The sequence below is a fragment of the Cetorhinus maximus genome, chromosome 4 (genome assembly GCF_964194155.1).
Source record: "Cetorhinus maximus chromosome 4, sCetMax3.hap1.1, whole genome shotgun sequence".
Taxonomy (NCBI): domain Eukaryota; kingdom Metazoa; phylum Chordata; class Chondrichthyes; order Lamniformes; family Cetorhinidae; genus Cetorhinus; species Cetorhinus maximus.
In genome coordinates, this window is record NC_135882.1 from 134,036,880 (window position 1) to 134,056,427 (window position 19,548).

General features: G+C 43.2%; 1 protein-coding gene across 6 annotated transcripts in view; it reads left to right on the forward strand.

The window, feature by feature from the left end:
- The first annotated feature begins 231 nt into the window (after positions 1 to 231).
- LOC144679921 (uncharacterized) overlaps positions 232 to 19,548 on the forward strand; it is a 106,402-nt gene continuing 87,085 nt past the window's right edge. For all 6 annotated transcript variants that reach the window (XM_078540886.1, XM_078540884.1, XM_078540888.1 and 3 more), the window contains exon 1: positions 232 to 449. In XM_078540886.1, the coding sequence (XP_078397012.1) occupies positions 380 to 449 (70 nt within the window). In that variant the 5' untranslated portion in view covers positions 232 to 379. The remainder of the gene's footprint in view (positions 450 to 19,548) is intronic.

Here is a 19,548-nt window from a genome sequence, read left to right on the forward strand (position 1 = left end):
GCTAAATATCCTGCAGTATTGATTAGAGCCCTCTCTATTTCTCTGCCTTTCTCTCAATCTCCCTCGCTCTGCAGTGCCTGGTACACACCCTGATTTTCTCCCTGAATCCTGCTGACATCATCTAGCATGACACAGCTAAGTACAGTAGAGTGCACTGTCAGAAGGGATGCTGGTACAGCGCACTCTCAGTTGCAAGCACGCACACAAACACACACGCAGTAAGCACCCAGCACACGTTTGCTTTCTCACTCCCCACAACCCCTCCTCCCCCCCAAGTCGGCAGCTCTGATGAAGATCAGGTGTAGGGATACCAAACAACACACGCCGGCTGCTTTGCCTAAATGAATCCACAGCATTAATCCTGAGATCCAGCTCGACAATGCCTGGGGATGCAGCAAAGGATGCAGCGAGTCTACATCAGGAGTTTCAGCCTCAGCAAAGAAGCCCAGGTGAGTCCGGGGCTGGGGAAAGGATTTAATCTGTATTAATTTACATTTTATCTTTTTCAGAGGATTGCCGTTTAACAGTCTCAATGCTGCACACCCCCATCTTGGTATAGAAATTCAAATATTTTTTGAAGTGGGGGGCTATGTGTAACGGACATTTCATACTGGGGAGGGGCAAATCAGAAGAATGTCATGATTCTCTGAGACCCGCTTTCAGTCCTGAATGCACCATTTAAAGCACCATTAGCAGATATATCACTGCAGAAAACAGGGCCTGACCATGTTCAGACTTAAATATCTATTTTTATAATTAAAATTAAATCCCTGCTTGCGTCCATGATTATACGTAGTACTGTGGGTGCTGATTTAAAGATTAAGGTTGGTAGGTGGTGTCAGGTTACATAATATAGCCGATAAGCTTACAAAAGAATGCTTTATTTAAACCACACTATCGTACTGAAACCTATTGGAAGCTAAGACCGATTACTGTCTTCGGACCTTAAATAAAATGAAACGTTGTTTTTGCTACAGCTGACCAGGAGTCGGATATCGACGATAAAAGAGTGAGGTTGATCGCAAATTATTTCAAACACACAGGGCTGTTATTGAAATACGTCAAATTAAATTTTAAATGACCGAATCCCTTCTCAATTGAGAAAGATTTGGCAGATGTCTTTTAGTGCGTCGTTTCAGCTGTGGCTTAATTCTTGCCTCTGGGCCAGAAGACTGTGAATTCCAACTCCACTCCCGAGATTTGAGCACAACATTTAGGCCAATACATTTGTGCAGTACTAAGGAAGTGCCACACTGTCGGGGGTGCATCCTTTGGATGAAACGTGGAACGCGGAGCCTCCATCTGGCCTCTCAGGTGAACATAAATTACTCTGTAGCACTTTTCAGAGGAGAGCAGGGAAGTTCTTTTGATGTCCTGACCAACATTTTTTTCTCATCCGCCACCACCAAAACGGATAGTCTGGTCTTTTATTTTCATGCTGTTTATTGAATCTTGCTGTGCAAAAATTGGCTGACACCTTTCCTACATTACAACAGTGGCTGTGTATTCAGAAAGGTCTTCATTGGCCATAAACCAGCTTGTGATGCCTTGATGTCATGAAAGATGGTTATGCAAATACAAGTTATGTCTTTAGTCATTAGGAAAGCAAAGTGTGCTGTAGAGTTTAGCTCAAAAACAATTGAATGAAATGTCAGATTTGCTCATTTGGGTGGAAACTGCCTTTGGCTCAGAGGATGTGAGTTTGAAGGTCACACTGGATATAATCTAAGTTGACGTTCCAGCACAGTCGAGGGAGCGCTACACTGTCAGAGGTGCCAGCTTTCAAATAAAACATTAAGGCACCTCACTGCCAACCTGCTCAGGTGGATGTAAAAGATCCTGTAACACTATTAGAACATTCATCATTTACCAACATTACCAAAAATGCCTCAAACAGCTTAATTGCCCTTTTATCAGAACAAGAAAAACATTTCCCTAGCTGTTCTCATAAATTATAGAAATTCATGGCCCAGAAAGAGGCCATTCAGCCTATTAGGTCCATGCCGGTTAAAAAAGAGCTATGCGGTCTAATCCCATTTTCCAGTTCTTATTCCGTGGCCCTGTAGGTTACGACACTTCAAGTGCTTATCCAAGTGCTTTTTAAATACGAACATACGAAATAGGAGCAGAAGTAGGTCATTCAGCCCCTCGAGCCTGCTTCACTATTTAATAAGATCATGGCTCATCTGTTTGTATTTCAAGTTTCCCATTCCCATCTACCCCAGTAACCTTTGATTCCCTTGCCTAACAAGAATCTATCTACTTCTGCCTTAAAAAATTCAGCGACCCCACCTCCACCACCTTCTGAGGCAGAGAGTTCCAAAGCCACACAACCTTCAGAGAAAAAAAAAATTCCTCATCTTGGTCCTATATAGGTGACCCCTAATATTTTAAACAGTGCTCCTTAGTCCTGGACTTGCCCACAAGCGGACACATCCTTTCCACGTCCACCTTGTCAAGACCATTCAGGATCTTATATGCTTCACTCTTCTAAACTGCACTGGAAACAAGCCCAGCCTGTCCAATGTATTCTGAATGTGACAAGGGTTTCTGCCCCTACCACCCTATGAGGCAGTGAGTTCCAGACCTCCACCAACCTCTGGGTGAAAAAACTTTCTTTTTAATTCCCCTTTTGGTTTTTCTAACTTGAAGTGTCTCTTTAAACTCCACCTTTATGCATTGTTTTTCCCACAATGTCTATACCTTTATCTTATCTGCATGGCTGCTTAAACCTTAGTCACCTCAGGCTTGGCTTTTCCAATCCTCTCCTCATTATTCCACTGAGTTGAATGCTATGTAACCTACAAATTTGTTCTGAACTCAGACAAAGTATTTTTATTCTGTAACTTATCCCTTCCTGCTTGAGAGACTGAGGCTACCCCTGTAAAACATCATGGGATGCCTCATTCTCTGAGATGTCAAATTGTTTGAAGCGTAAAAGATTAAGGCCCTGGCATAGGTTCTACATCATCAGTTTCATCTCCTGATTGATATTCTGGATAAATACTGCTTGATCACCACCATCACAACTTAGCCCTGGCCTGCCAGTGACCATGGACCCCATCTTTCTGGCCCAGCTGCACAGAAGTGCATGCTTCATGGATTGCTTAACTCTCTAACCTCCAAACTTTATTACAAGATATTTTATCTGCTTGAAGCTGAAAAATGTTCTAATATCGTCATTTTGGTAAGAAATACTGTGCATTTTTATAATGCTTTACTACACTATCCATTTATCCAATGCTTTACTTTTGAAGGGCCATCACTGTTGTGTAGCCAATTAGAAGTAGACGATCTGCAAACAGCAGGATTCACAAAGGGAAAATTGGATTAATGATTAGTTGGCCTGTCTACGGTGATATAGTTTTTAGGGAGGAATATTGACCAACACCTCAGGAGGAGTCCCTCCTCTTCGTCAACAGTGTGGTATAACTTTGGAGTCAGGGTAGAAGCTGTCAATCTAAAGCATACTTGCAGGCTGCAGTATAACTCTGGTTTGTCCGGGCTTGGTTGCACAGAAAACCTTCTATGGAAGGTGTTGCATCATGCCATTATGGTATCACAATGCCACAAGTTAGCTGCCTCCATATGCACATTAAAAAGACCAGGGTCCATCTAGTTTGCCATTTGGTAGGTGCATGATGCAGCAATAACTGAGTTATTGATTAATCATAGCAATCAATCTCTATCAACTAGTCTCCAAAAGATGCAGACATGATGTTGGGGAAAACCTCAGTGGTGGAGTTTTGAGACATCTGATCTTGCCTTACCACCTGCCATGTCCCAAATTACTCATATACCATTTAATTTGCATTGTAATGAATCTATATTATTTGCTTTCACTGTTTCCGGAGGGACACTGTTCCATAGATTCACCACCCAGTCACTGATACATTGGCTTCGATATTTAGAAGGAAGGTGTTTTGGGCGGGGTTGGGTGGGGTAGCAGGGGGAGCTGAAAACTGCCGGAGAACCTAACAAGGTTGGGATGAGGCAGTCCTGTCAAATTTAATGGTCTGATCTCTAACAGTTTTTATCTCCATTCCAACCCTCGGCTGAATGGATCATCTGGCTGGCAGCCAGGAAGGAATATCGGTGGCTGGAGCCATGGACTGTCCTTGGCAGTGGGGAGGTCAGAGGAGTCCAGCAATCAGAAGGACAGAGAAAGGCCATGATTCTTTTTTACTCGCTCATGGGTTTTGAGTGCCTCTGGCAAGGCTAGCATTTGTTGCCCATCCCTAATTTCCCTTGAGAAAGTGGTGGGAAGCCACTTCCTTGAATCGTTGTAGTCCATGTGGTATGGGGACACCATAGTGCTGTTAGGGAGGGAGTTCCAGTGACAGTGATGGAATGGCAATATAGTTCCAAGTCAGGGTAGTGTGTGGCTTAGAGGAGAACTTGTGGGTGGTGATGTTCCTGTGCATATGCTGCCCATGTCCTTGTAGGTTGTGAAGGTCATGGGTTTGGAAAGTGCTGTTGAAGGAGTCATGGCAAGTTGCTGCAATGCATCTTGCATATGGTACACACTGCTGCTACTGTGCATCAGTGGTGGTGGAGTGAATGTTTAAGGTGGTGAATGGGGTGCCAGTTGATTGGGCTACTTTGTTCTGGATTATGTCAGGCTCCTTGAATGTTGTTGGAGCTGCACTCATGCAGGCAATTGGAGAGTATTCCTTCATGTTCCTGACTTATGCCTTGAAGAAAGTCGGCAGGCTTTGGGGAGTTGAGGGGTGAGTTTACTCGCTACAGAATTCCCAGCCTCTGAGCTGCCCTTTTTAGGCACAATATTTTTATGGCTGGTACAGTTAAGTTTCTGGTCAATGGTAAGCCCCCAGGATTTTGATGTTAGTGGGTTCAGCAATGATAATGCTGCTGAATATCAAGGGGCAATGGTTAGACTCTCTCTTGTTGGAGATAGTCATCGTCTGACACATGTGGCGTGAACATTACTTGCCACTTATCAGCCCAAGCCTGAATGTTGTCCAGGTCTTGCTACATACGGACCGGACTGCTTCTGTATTTGAGGGCTTGTAGATTGTACTGAATACTGTGCAATCATTAGTGAACATGCCCATACTTCTTATAATGGAGGGAATGTCATTGATGAAGCTGATGAAGAAGTTGGGCCTAGGACACTACCCTGAGGAATTCTGATAGCAATGTCCTGGGGCTGAGATGATTGGCCTCCAACAACCACAACTATCTTTCTTTGTACTAGGTATGACTCCAACCGTGGAGAGCTTTTCCCTTGATTCCCATTTACTTCAATTTTGCTTGTCAACTGCTGCCTTGATGTCAAGGGAAGTCCTTCTGACCTTGTGTCATATTTAAGAAAGTATATACTTGCATTGGTGGCGGTACAGAGAAGGTTTGCTAGATTGGTTCCTGGAATAATAATGTTGTCTTATGGTGAGAAGCTTAGTAAATTGGGCCTGTACACTCTGGAATTTAGTAGAATGAGAGGTGATTTCATTGAAATGTACAAGATTCTGAAGGGGCTTGACAGGGTAGAAATTGAGAGGTTGTTCTGCTGACTGGGGAATCTAGAACATGGGGGCACAGTCTTAGAATAAGGGCCAATCATTTAAGATTGAGATCAGGAGAAATTTCTTCACTCAGAGGCTTGTGAATCTTTGGAATTCTCTACTGCGGAGGTTTATGGATGCTCCATTGTTAGATTTTTGTTCCCAAGGAATCAAGGGATATGGGGATTGGGCAAGAAAGTGCAATTGAGACAGAAGATCAGTCAGCTTGGTCAATAGTGGTGCTACTGAGCCACTCTTGGTGATGTTGAGGTCCCAAACCCATGGCACATTCTGTGTTGATGAGTTGTGAATGGCAGGATTGCAGCCATCTGAATGCAAAGCAAAGAGAAAGAAGATGTAAACTGAACCACAAAAAAGAACGAAACAAACTGGAGCCAGAGGTTATGATGTAAAATGATTGAACTCAATGTTGAGTCCAGGAGATGTAAAATGCCGAGTTGAAAGATGAGGTGTTGCTCCTGGAGCTTGCGTTGAGCTTCATTGGAACACTGTAGAAGGCCAAGGACAGAGAGGATAGAATGGGAGGAAGGTAGAGAATTGAAATGACAAGCAACAGGAAGCTCAAGGTCATGCTTATGGACTAAATGGAGATGTTCCACAAAGCGGTTGCCCAGTCTGCGTCTGGTCTCCCCAGTGTTGAGGAGACCACATCGTGAGCAGGGAATATAGTATACTAAATTGAAAGAAGTACAAATAAATTGGTGTTTCACCTGAAAGGAGTGTTTGATGCCTTGGTTAGTGAGAAGGGAGAAGGAAAGAAGTACAAATAAATTGTTGTTTCACCTGAAAGGAGTGTTTGATGCCTTGGATAGTGAGAAGGGAGAAGGTAAAAAGGTAAGTGTTGGCTTTCCTACGCTTGCATGGAAAGAAGACAGGGCAGTGTCTGAGGTAGTGACTGAGGAGTGAACCAGGGTGTTGTGGAGGGAACACAATACCTTCAGAATGCTGAAAGAGGAGGCCAGGGGAAGATGTGTTTGGTGGTGGTATAACGCGGGAAGTGTTGGAAATGGCGGAGGATAATCAGCTGAATATGGAGGCCAGTGAGCTGGAAGGTGAGAATGAGGGGAGCCCTATCATGGTTCTGGGAAGGATGGGAAGGCAGAAGTCTATAAAATAGAATGGACCCTGTCAACCACAGTGGGGGTATTCCTCAGTTGAGGAAAAAGGAAGACACGTTGGGAGGGTTAGTACGGAAGATTGCCTCTTTTGAACAGCTGTGACAGAGACTGAGAAACTGGGAAAATGTAATAGAATCCTTATGGGAAGTGAGGTGAGAGGGAGTGTAGTGGGAACCTGTGGGCTTGTGGTCAATATTAGTTGATAGCCCATCCCTAGAAACAAAGACAAAGAAGTCAATGAATGGATGGGAAGAGTCAGAGATGGACCACGTAAGGTGAGAGAAGAGTGGAATTGGAAACAAAATCAATGAATTTTTCCAGTTCAGAACAAGAGCAGGAAATGGCACAGATAAGTCATCAATGTACTGGAAAAAAACATTGGGGAGGGGCTTGGACTGGAACAAGGAGTGTTCCACATATCCCACAAAGGACATCCGAGTACCCATAGCAACACCTTTCATTTGGAGGAAATGAGTGGAATTGAAGAATTTGTTCAATCTGAGAACAAGTTCAGCCAGGCAAAGGAGGGTGGTGGTGGTTAGGGACCTGTTGGCCTCCATTCAAGGAAGAAATAGAGAGCCCTCCAACTGTCCTGCTAGTGGATGGAGGTGTAGAGGGATTGGCCCATAGTAGAAAGGAGATGGTTAAGGACAGCAAACTTGAAACTGTTGAAGTGAGATAGGGCATCAGAAGAGTCAACAGATGTTTGTAGGAAGACAGTGGACAAGGGGAGAAAGAATAGAGTTGAGACAGGATGAAATAAATTCAGTGATGCAGGAATAGATTGAAACAACGCAGTCCTGTTTATGGATTTTGGGAAGGAGGTAGAAGCAAGCTATTCAGAGTTGGGGGACTATGAGGTGGGCGCCATGGAGGGAAGACCTCCAGAGAAGGTGAGGTCAGTGATAGTCCTGGATGCAATGGCTTGATGTTCGGTGTTGGGGTCATGGTCCCAGGGAGATAGGAGGAAGTGCAAAGAGCTGGCATTCGGCCTCTCCTGGGAAGAGGTCAGTTCACCAGACAACAACAGCTTCCTTTGTCAGCTGGCTTGATTCTGATGTTCTCCCCTTGTCGGCTAGTTTGATTCCGATGTTAGGGTTGGACCTGAGAGAATGGAGTGCAGAAAGTTCAGAGGGAGGCAGGTTAGAATGAATGAGACGAGCAGAGAAATTGATATGGCTGATGTCATGCTGGCAGTTCTCAATGAAAAGATTGAGGGAGGGTAGGAGGCCAGAGGGAGGAGTCCAGCTGGAGGGAGAATATTGGAGATGGGTAACAGGGTTGGCTGTGTGAAGGGAGGACTCCTGGCCAAAGAAGTGGGTGTAGAGGCAGAGGTTATAGAAGAGGAGCTCAGCGTCATGATGAGCTTGAAATTAATTGAGGTGGGGGTGAAAGGGGATGAAGCTGAGGTCTTTAAGGACACATCGTTCAGAGTCAGAGGGGGAAAGGTCACAGGGTACTGTGAATACCCTTCAAGGGTAAGATTCAAAGAAGAGATGGAATCAGAGGGAAGTTGTAAAGGGGAAGAAGGATCGGAGGGGTTTTGGTATCCATGAAGCTTGTGTTCTTTCACTCCTGAAAGGAACATAAAAAGATATTTATTAAAGCACCGGATGAGGTGTAGGATGAAATGAAACTGTGGACTAGGACAACTTTGAGATAGTGAGCTGCTGGAGAGTGAGGTGGAGAATTTGCATGTAACGATGCAAGGTGTTGAGTGTGGATCTTAGGATGCAGTGAGCACAATGTTCAAAGAATTCTGAATGTCTCAGAGATATTTGTAATCGCGGGTGGATCTGAAACACAAAGGGTGGAATTTCAGTTGGAATTCACATGAAATAATTTTGGAGCTGGAAACAATTGCTAAGTAAAGAGATGAGAAGAGAAATTGAGAGAAATCATTTCAGGAGACACACTGGCTACATTAGGGCAGGTGAGAACAGAACTACATGAGGGAGGAAATGAAACATGCAGGAGAGGCAGCTGAGGAGGATCATGTGAACAGTGGCTGGCAGGAAAAGTCCTAGTTAATTTAGCCTGTCCTGCAAGAAAGCAATGCCTTGTGAATAACAATATATACACTCCCCACCCTGTGCCAAAAGCCTTATCTTCTCCCGGGAGAAGCAAAAAACGCAGGATGGGGTATTGAATGAAGCGAGAGCCACTATGCTCAATGTCATTGTTGACCCTGGCCAGGGAAGCCTCAGTTACTGTGGGTGGGGCTGAAGGCAGACTGGATTCAACCAGACAATTGTGGAAGAGGTGAGTAGGATATGGTTGGCCATTAATACATTTGGGGCCTCAGTGAGGAGAAGTGGAAAACAAAGAATAGCCACTTCAATGTACAGGAGGCCAAGCATGCTGCATTGACAGTCAGTACTTTCAGTAGTGGAGGTATGGAAGCCTAGTGGCTATGGTGCTGGACCATTGTAGTAATTGTAAGTTAAACCTTTAATACTGTTATGGGGATCATATGACTGTACAGAAGAATCAGTCCTAAACGTGGGTAATCTTAGGGGTGGAGTTTTCTAGCCTTGGTTTGAGAACAAGCATGTAGTTTCATCAGGAGCCCTGAAAATAAAGTTTACTGTTTTTTACAAGAAACCTGCCCTGCGTTCCAAGTTTATTATAATGGGTGATGAGGACAAATAGCTCCAGCGTTGCACCCCACCTCTTGACTGCGAGTATTTAGATTTTTAGGGGAAGAAAAAAAAGTATATTCACCAGCAATGCCTCTCTTCGGTAGAATTGACCCGTGGTTCTCATCCATCGAGGACTGGAGTCAGTACATAGCAGGTTTCTACTTTGTGGCGAACAAAATAATGGTGGAGGAGAAATGGAAGGCAATTCTCCTAAGTGTCTGCGGGAGCAAAACGTACAATCTAATCCGTAGTTTGATGGCTCTGAAAGCGCCAAATTCTAGATCCTTCACCGAGCTAGTAGAACTCGTGAAGGCACATTTTCAACCTAAATCGTCGAGGATCATGCAAACATTCAAGTTCAACTCTATAAGGGCCCCCGGTGAGACAATTGCAACGTATATGATGAAGTTAAAATAATTAACGGAGTTTTGTGACTTCAGTGATACTCTAAACAACATGTTGGGAGATCGTTTGATTTGCGGTGTACACGACGACGCCATTCAGTGCCGTTTGCTTGCATGAATTGATATAAGACCTGAAGTGCACCATGGAGATAGTGTTAACAATGGAGAGTGCTAAGAGGGACTTGTAGGCTTTGCAGAGTGTACAAAATGGCACCATTCTGCAATTGGGACGGGAACTTGCTGCCGGGCGTGGCGCGAAGACCGGGGAGGCTGCCGTGAAGTGGGACACGGTCCCTACGGCTAGAAAAACAAAAAGAAATACTGGAAGCAGCTCACCAGAAATTCAGAATTTAAAGTGTTACTGATGCGGGGGATGGGTGGGGGGGTGGGGGGGTGGTGTGTGGTAATCATGTACCTGAAACCTGCAGATTTAAAGAGGCAGAATGCCACTACTGTCACAAAAAAGGGCATGTTGTAAAACAATGTGAGAGTGAGATCAAGACAGCCATTCAGACAGCAGGCCAAGTTGAATGAAGTGCACAATATGAATGAACCAGAAGCTGCTGATACTGATATCTATTCCTTATACACTCTTAAGGCTAGGAAAACTGAACCAATCACTATTATACTTCAAGTAAATGCAAAGCCTGTGGTCATGGAGGTTGACTTAGGAGCATTGACCACAGTGGTGGGAGAACACATCTTTAAACACCCCAGAGAAGCCTGTGAGTTTGAAGCGAACCACAGCTCAGCTAAAAACATATACTGGAGAGGCAATACAGGTGAAAGGCATCTGCCTCTGTACCTGTATCCTACAGGCAACAGGCTGCCCAGCTGCCAGTAATTGTTGTAACAGGTGAAGGACCTAGCTTTCTGGGTCATGATTGGTTGAAAGAAATTAAACTCAACTGGTCAGAAATTTTTCTAGTCAGAACAGGGAGGAATTCCTGAGTTTTTAAAAAAGTATGACAGAGTATTGCAAGATCAGTTGGGGAAAATAAAAGATCTACAAGCTAAAATATACGTGGGCTCTAAAGCCACACCCTGTTTTTTTTTAAGGCAAGACCTGTGCCTTACGCCCTAAAGAAAAGGGTGGATGCGGAACTGTGCCATTTAGTGAAGTTAGGAATAATCCAGCCAGTCCAATTTTCAGAATGGGCAGCACCCATAGTCCCTATGATGAAACCAGATCAAGCCATTCACATCTGTGGATATTAGAAATGAACTGTGAACAAGGCTGCTAAATTAGACAAATACCCAATCCCAAGGATTGCAGATCTGCACGCCAAACTTGCAGGAGGAAGTTCCTACACTAAACTGGACATGAGCCATGCATACCAACAGCTAGAGCTGGACAGTACATCAAGAAGGTATGTCACCATTTGAAAAAAAGAGAAGTGCACTTTCCAAGCAACTGAAATCATGTATTTGGGCCATTGAGTGGATGCCCAAGGGTTGCATCCATTAGAGGAGAAAGTCAGTCAAAGAAGCGCCCTCTCCTGCCAACATCCCGGAGCTCAAGTCCTTTTTGGGCACGTTAAATGATTATGGTCATTTCTTGCCCAATCTATCTACAGTGCCAGCCCCTTTACACTTAATATTGAAGCAGAACCACAGATAGTCCTGGAAGGCACAGCAAGAGGAAGCCTTCATAAAAATCAAGAAGCTTTTACACTTGTCATGCCTGCTAGTACACTATGACCTGTCTAAGGGATTAATACTCACTTGTGATGCAGAGTGGGAGCAGTATTGTCACACAAGATGGAGGATGGATTTGAAAGGCCAATAGGATATCTATTCAAAACCCTCTCTGCAGCCAAGAAGGGTTGCACTCAAATTGAAAAAGAAAGCTTACCCATCACATTTGGAGTGAAGAAGTTCCATCAATATTTGCATGATCGACACTTCACCGTAGCATCAGATCACAAGCCACTGTTGAAGTGAAGATAAGGCAATCCCACCGATAGCCTCTACTAGAATTCAAAGATGGGCTTTAATTTTGACAGCATGTGAATACATTTCTATCCACCATCCGGGTGTGCATATAGCAAATGCAGATGCCCTCTGTCATCTTCCTTTGCCAGATAACATTACACATGCTCCAGTTCCTCAAGAGGTAGCACTTGCGTTGAATTTCCTGGGCTTCTCACCGGTCTGTGTGAAACAGATAAAGAATTGGACAAACCGGGATCCAATTTTATCGAGAGTCCGTGAACAGGTATTGCAAGAATGGTCAAATGCACAAGTCTCTGAAGAATTAAAACAATTCTATGCCTGTATATCTGAACTGAGTTGTCAAGATGGTATCTTGTTATGGAGAGCAAGAGTCATCATCCCTTTGCAAGGAAGAGAACCATTGTTGACAGAGCTTCATAGTGCGCATCCTGGTAATAAAGATGCTCACACAATGTTAAATCTGGTGGCCAGGTATAGACAGTGATATAGAAAAAAATGATTAAACACTGTCTCCAGTGTCAGCAACGGCTGAAGGTGCCGTTTCAGCTCCACTGCATCTATGGAAGTGGCCTAGTCGACCCTGGGTTGGACTACATATAGACTATATGTAGGTCCATTTTTAGGTACCATGTTTATAGTGATCATTGACGCACAGTCAAAGTGGATGGATGTGTATTAAGTGAGATCACCTACATCGTGTGCAACTATGGGAAAGCTGCGCCAATGTTTTAGTGTACACAGCCTACCAAAAGTTATTGTTTTGGATTAGGGTACTGCTTTCACTAGTATTGAATTCCAAAGATTCGTGAAGCTAAATGGGATTAAACATGTCAAAACAGCACTGTATCATCCCTCATCCAACGGGTTAGCAGAAGGAACAGTACAAACCTTTAAAACAGGTGTCCGAGGGAACATTAGAGACACAAATTTCAATATTCCTTTTCAACTATCACATGACTAATACAACCACAGGTTCAACACCATTGGAATTGCTAATGAAGCGTCGACTTCGTACAAGATTGAGTCTCGTATTCCCTAACTTAGAGGGGAAGGAGACAGTTTTTGAGTGAAATTTTGCAACTAGACCAAAATGGGTTCCTGGTACAATTGTCTCTGAAAAGGACTGTTAGTATATCAGGTAGAACTGGAAAACAGGATTGTTAGGAAACGTGTGGATCATCTCAGAAGTCGAGACATGGTCCAACAACCAGTTAATCCACCTGAAATTGAAGTCGACCCTTTGATCCCTGAGGTGCCAAATCGACAAAGAATAGACATACCGAACTTTTCTGTTGAAGTAAGTAATTCTGAACTGCCATTGTCTAAGGATGTCCCTGATGCTGCAGGTCCTAGTCAAGTCGATCCAATGGAAGAATCTCAAGTTGTAGAGGTGTGTCACTCTACCCGAATTAGAAAACCACCTCAAAGACTAAATCTATAATTGCATGAATTATATATATTTGTATATGATATAGGTTAAGATTTTTTTTAAATAAGAGAGATAAAACAAAATTAAAGGGGGAGGAATGTAGTAATTGTAAGTTAGACCCTTCATACTGTTATGGGGATCATGTGACTGTACAGACGAATCGCCCTAAGCACGGTTAATCTTAGAGGTCGAGTTTTCCAGCTTTGGTCTGGAAACAAGCATCAGGAGCTATATAGATAAAGTTTACTATTTTTTTACAAGAAACCTGCCCTGCATTCCAAGTTTATTACAATCATAGAAATTGAGAGCTCAAATCCTGTGATGGCAAGTGTGAAAATAAATTCAATAAATCTGGCAATTTGTGGCCTGGCAAAAATCTGCCAGATTGTTCTTAAAAACTCAATGCCCTAATCTTGCATATCACATGAAATAATTTCTCTTCTCACCACCACTGGACTACTCTACGATCACATGCTTGGCACTCTGTTTTTCCACCTTGTTGACCCATGGCAATGTTAACCTTAGTATTGGGTAAATTTGATCATAGCATCCAGCTCCGCCAAGCTCCACTCCATGATCACCTCCATTCTTTCAGACATCAAATCATGGGTGAACTAGCAGTTTCTACAATTAAACAAGGACTAAAACAATCTTATTTGCCTCCCATTAATTCAGTACTTTATCATTGACACTGCCATTTTTGTATCTTTAGGTCCCTCTGTTCCTCAATTCTGATCAGTCCCCTGATCCCCCTACACAAACTTCAATTGGTCCAAAATTCCCATCCCTACAAACTTTTTGTCTCCCTTGCCTTCAGGTGATCTCCATCGGCTCCCTGTCTGTGTAATTAAAGTACATGGGGAGTGAACTGGAGAGTGGGATAAAAACACTGACTTGTGAGCTGAATGCTCTGTTTATCTGCTGGAATATTCAGCAATGCAATTGAATTGACTGGATAGGTAGGATGAGGAATCCTGGCTGATTTTTCTTTTGCCATCCACTGCCTGGGAGAAACTGAGGCCATGTGTCATATTCCAACCACTGCCTTGGCTGATATCAGCTAACTCAGGAAACAGCGAACAGACCAGGAATCAAACCTAGGACCTACCGGTGAGCAATGCTTAGTGTCCTAACAGATAATGTGTTTACTTATGCCATCATCAGGTTGAGCTTCAGAGTATCTAACATTATCTCCTCCATTACTTCTTTGACATGGCAGGTCCAGGGTTCTAGCTGCTCCTGGAGTTGCATTGCGTATATCTGAAAAATGTGTGGATCCTTGAGGTTTCTATGGTCTAAGCTTAGTAGCACCAACCCTGCAGATAAGGTTTTAATTCAGTCAGCCTGACTTTTGAGAACAGCACCTGAAAACTCTGAGAAATCAGAGGGATGTGTTACATTTTGGAATTTTGGCCTATTTGGCCTGGGAGGGATTTTAGTTTTTTGCCTTTGTGTTATTGATATAGGTCAGGTTCAGCTTACAGAGTATTAACTCCCAAAAGATACACAATCCATTTAGACTGTTGAGTAGGATGATCAGATAGGAACTCAAATAGAACAACAATCAAACTGCTTACTTAGGATAGCTTTGAGGCAATGTCCTGGGTGCTTAACATCAGAAGGAATGAAAGAAACAGTTAGCGCACATTTGCTTTGAGGCTTATTTATAAATAAACTGATGAGCAGTTGACCATGAAATCATCATTTAAAAAATGTCTTACAATAATCCAATGGAGAATGCATGGAATATTTGATAATGATGTGGAGATGGGGAAGTGCAATGAATTTAATATGCCAGATGGACTTAGCAATTCTCTACCAAGAAAGATATTGGAGGGTTAAATTTTGAAATCACAATTGAATGCAGTGATGGTGGGGGAGAACAGCTCCTTTGGATGGATGAGCTCAGGTGCGCTGAATGGCCTTCTGTCTGGGAAATTTCTGTCAGGAGCAAAGAAAGTTCCAGGAAATTAAGAATACATACTGAGCCACGCAATCTGTTTCAGGTCACACTTTATGGTGGGAATAGCCTCAACTGAACTCATCACTAAGCCTGCTTAATCAGGCCTTTCTCTGCATACAGCTGAGGAAGAGGATGTGAATAAAATGTTTCTTACGCTTTCAACTCCTAAATCACTGGTGGGTACATTGCAAAGATTTTTGTTGGTCAGTCCTCTCCTCCATCTCTCATCTGCTTAAACCATTGACTCCTTGCTGGGCCACAGTGTCACAGCATTGGTTTCCCTCCAGTACCTCACCCATGTGACCATTATTCATGTGCAAACACATACAGTGAGTGCTGGCAGTCTGTTTAACATTGATTGAGGATCACTGCTAATCTGCGCCAGTGTTTATACACATATATGTACGCACAGAAACACATGCTCCCCTCAAATTATTGGAATAGGAATTCTGGCTGATTTATCTTTTTCTTTCTGAGGCCAATTGCTGAGGTCTACTGCTGCCCCGCTCAAGATTGGCGAACTCAACATTGGCCTGGCATTAAACTGGGATCTTCTTAGTGGCTCAGCAGTGCTGCCCCTCTAACCAACTCCCTTCAAGGCAGACTGTCAACTGCTGCTTTGGATGCTATTGCCTTTCAGAGGTCATCCCATTACAGCACAGGATAGGACTAGAGCAATGGAACACACCTACCTATAAACAATTTCAGAACTCAACAATACACACCTGCATCTGACTTACAATATCTGATGTTCCACCTACCAGGACCGCCCAAAAAAATTGCTCTTTGTTTTTTTGGGACTTCTATTGTGTAACTCCTTTAAGATCAAGACTACTTTCCAGGTCAGGATTTTGTCAGTCTTCCTCCTTTCCCCTTCCTTGTGACCAAAACTGCACCTTCAAGTATGTCTGTGTATCCAAGTACCTCCAGAAATAAAATGAGATGTCAAAGGAAGTTTGTGCACTGAGCTGCTGGTCCCCATGGGAGCACATTTCTGGAATGCTCTCTACCATTTGCTCCCAGACAGCATTGTGAGAGGAAGATTGATTTTGATGTCTCTCTTCTGTGCTGTCTCCAAGTGTCCCAGGTGAAATTAGTTGGCATAGTCTCAGTGTGATCTCAATGCTCACTGTCCCTAATTTGGAACTAAGTAGCAGTATGTCACAGTGAGTATGATTGGAGACTGCTCACTGAAATAGAGAGAGACACATTTCTGAATCTCTGTTATGTCTGATTATGCTTCTTGGAATGTTTTCCAACAATAAGTGCCACATAAATACAGTTTGTTCCATTTTTTTGATTGGGGTAGTGGCGACTTGATGGGAAAATATAGATGGAGCTGTAGCCAACTGGTGCTGCACCTATTCCAGGAGCTTTTGATGGACAATGTATACAGAGCATTAATCTATATCCAACCTTTGCAGTGCCTGACTTAGGAGGGTTTTACATAGCCATGTAGAGGGAGCTTTTCTCTGCCCCTAACCTGTGCTGATCTGGCAGTTTTTGAAGCTGACATTAATTGCTTGTGAAAGTGCTTCATTCCCATGCTCCGTATTATTTCTCCATTCCTCACTATCTCTCTCTGCATCCCTCTCTCTGCTTTACAGTCCATCCCTCAACATTTCTGTCTGTCTCTCACTAATTTTCTCCATCCCTTCCTTTGATAAGCATAAGAATTTACCATCACCAAAACCAATACAAATGAGAGCATTTGGCCCAACCAGTCAACGTTGGCATTTACCCTCCACATGCATAAATAGTTTTAATCAGCATCACTAAAACCAATTATCTGGTTGTGACCATGTTTATGTTTGTGGGAGCTTCTTGTGTGCAAATCAGCTAGCATTTCCTACACTTCAAAAAGCACGTCATTAGATGTAAAGCATTTTCGGATGTTCTGATGTCAAGAGACACATTATATAAATGCAAGTTTTCTTTCTTCCTTTTCCTTCTGTGCTATAAGATTCTATGAAAAAAATTGCCTCCCAATGACAGAAGTGGTCTTTTGCCTCAAGATGTTTTCTGTGTCTTCAGTAATCGTGGACAGGAATAGCACGGAGGCCGAGCCAATAATTGGGTTAAAAGCTTTTCATGTCTGAATGTAACAAGGAAGCTTAATGCTCTTCGCTCAATCAATAAAAAGGTTTCTATTTCAACTCTGAGGCTTCTGCAGATGCAAATCTTTGATTACACACTGGAGAAAAGCAAAGCGATTTCCCCTCCAGTGTGTGTCTGTGTCAGCTTCTGTACACATACAGTATGCAGTCGGTAAAAGGACCAATTTGCTCCCATTTGGTAATGTATGGCTTACGTACATGTGCAGAACACATTGAGTATAAGGGAATGATTCACTCCATTCTGGTACCGTACGGCCCTTGTGTGTCTCGATTTCAAATCCTGCACATACACAAGAGATAGAAGGAATTCACTCCTGCCTGGTACTGTATGACTCATATGCAACTAACTTTGAGCTTCCATACAAATATACTGCACACCAGATAAAAAAAAACTAGTTGGAAATCAAGAGCGAAAATATTGTAAATGCTTATTTTACATCTTGTTATACTGAACTGTGCCCTGACTGGTGGTATCCTAGGCCAGTAATGCAGCCTAATCACTGCACCAAAAAGCTCTGCTGCACAGTATCACCAATTCCAATTCAGTGGGGCTTCCACTGGTCTTCCTTTCATTCCAGGCTTTCATCTGTTCCCATGGAAATGCAGGCAAATGACAACGTCTTAAGCCATTGTAGCTTGATCAGGGAGCTCTTGTTGTTATAGTGAATGTTCCAGAATGTTCTTTGGGCAAAAGCACAGAGAACTAATTAAATCCCTGAGATGCGGCCAAATGCTTTTTAATGAGCTGGGGACACAAACACATGCTGAAACATACACTTGAGCTGTTGATGCGCTTGTGGGCAGTTTTAAAACTGGTTCTTCGATTGGGTTGTTAGACAGATTACTGCGTCATATCGCCAGTGTCAGATCACCTCTCATCCTTTGTTTTACAATGAGAAAGAATTGCTGGTTTTGTCGATTGTCTCCTCCATAGATTAAGTGCTGAAGCAGACAGACTGGTACCTGCCGCTGGTTAGTATCGTCAGGGAATAGTTAAACTTGTGAATCTCTTCACTTTGCTTCTTACTGTATTCCTAACTCACTTTGTTCTATTTTCACCCAAGGATGGTGACCCTCAGCGAGGGCCCAAGCCCTCCAACCTTCGATGGTGTTGTTTGCTGTGGGTTTGGGCTCTTCACCTTGGGTCTGGCACCTTCACCTTTGGATGGGTCCCTAACAGTCTGTTGAAGTCTTTCATTCTTGGGTGGTGTCTCTCATCGTGGCACTAAAAACTTCATATAGATTTATGAATTTAAAAAAGACTGGATTTTTAGGGAGTTCAAAGGCATGGAAATCTGAAAAAAGATTGGATGGGAAAGGGGGTGTAGTGGAGTTGTGATGATCGGTGGATTCCAAAAAGGAATTACTTTCCCAAACAGAGTACCAGCTATGCTGTTTGCTCCAACTGCCTGCACCACTTCTGCAGCTGTGTCTATGCCCAGGTGGCCCTGGAAAAGGAGCATGACGTGCCGCTGGTACATGTGAGACTTTTGTGACTGGTGGCACTGGAGTGCACAGTGAAACATAGTAACATAGAAATATTTATTGCCTAGGAGGAGGCCATTCATCCTATCATATCCATGCTGGAAATAGTGGATGCAGAAAATAATATGACCTGCTAAGCTTGCAATATAAAATAATGGCTACAATTCTAAAAAAGGTGCAGGAGCAGAGGGATCAGGAGGAGTATGTACACAAATCACTGAAGATGTCAAGGAGGGTTGAGAAAGTGGTTAATAAGTCATACGGGATCGTGGACTTTATAAATAGAGGCATAGAGTGCAAAAGTAAGGGAATATGGTGAACCTTTATATAGCACTGCTTCGGCCTCAACTTTATTTTTGTATCCGGTTTTGGGCACCTCACTTTAGGAAGGATATGAAAAGATTAGAGAGGGTGCAGAAAAGATGTATGAGATTGGTTCCAGGGATGTGGGACTTCAGTTACCTGGATAAATTGGGGAAGCTGGGAGAAGAGAAGGTTGAGAGGAGATTTGATAGAAGTGTTCAAAATCATGAGGTTTCTGGATAGAGTAGATAGGGAGAAACTTCCCATTGGCGGAAGGGAGGACACCAATTTAAGGTGACTAGCAAAAGAATGAAAGGTGACATGAGGAGAAATGTTTTTATGCAGTGTATGGTTAGGATGTGAAATGTGCTGCCTGAGAGTGATGAAGCAGATTCAATCATGGCTTTCAAAAGAGAATTGGATAAATAACTGAAGAAAAAAGATTTTCAGGGTTACAGAAGTTGGGGGAGTGGGATTTGCTGGGCTCTTGCAGAGAACTGGCACTGACTTGAGGAGCTAAATGGTCTCATTCTATGATTTGTTCTATGGGCGGAATTTAATCCAGGTGACAGGGTTCTCGCTTGC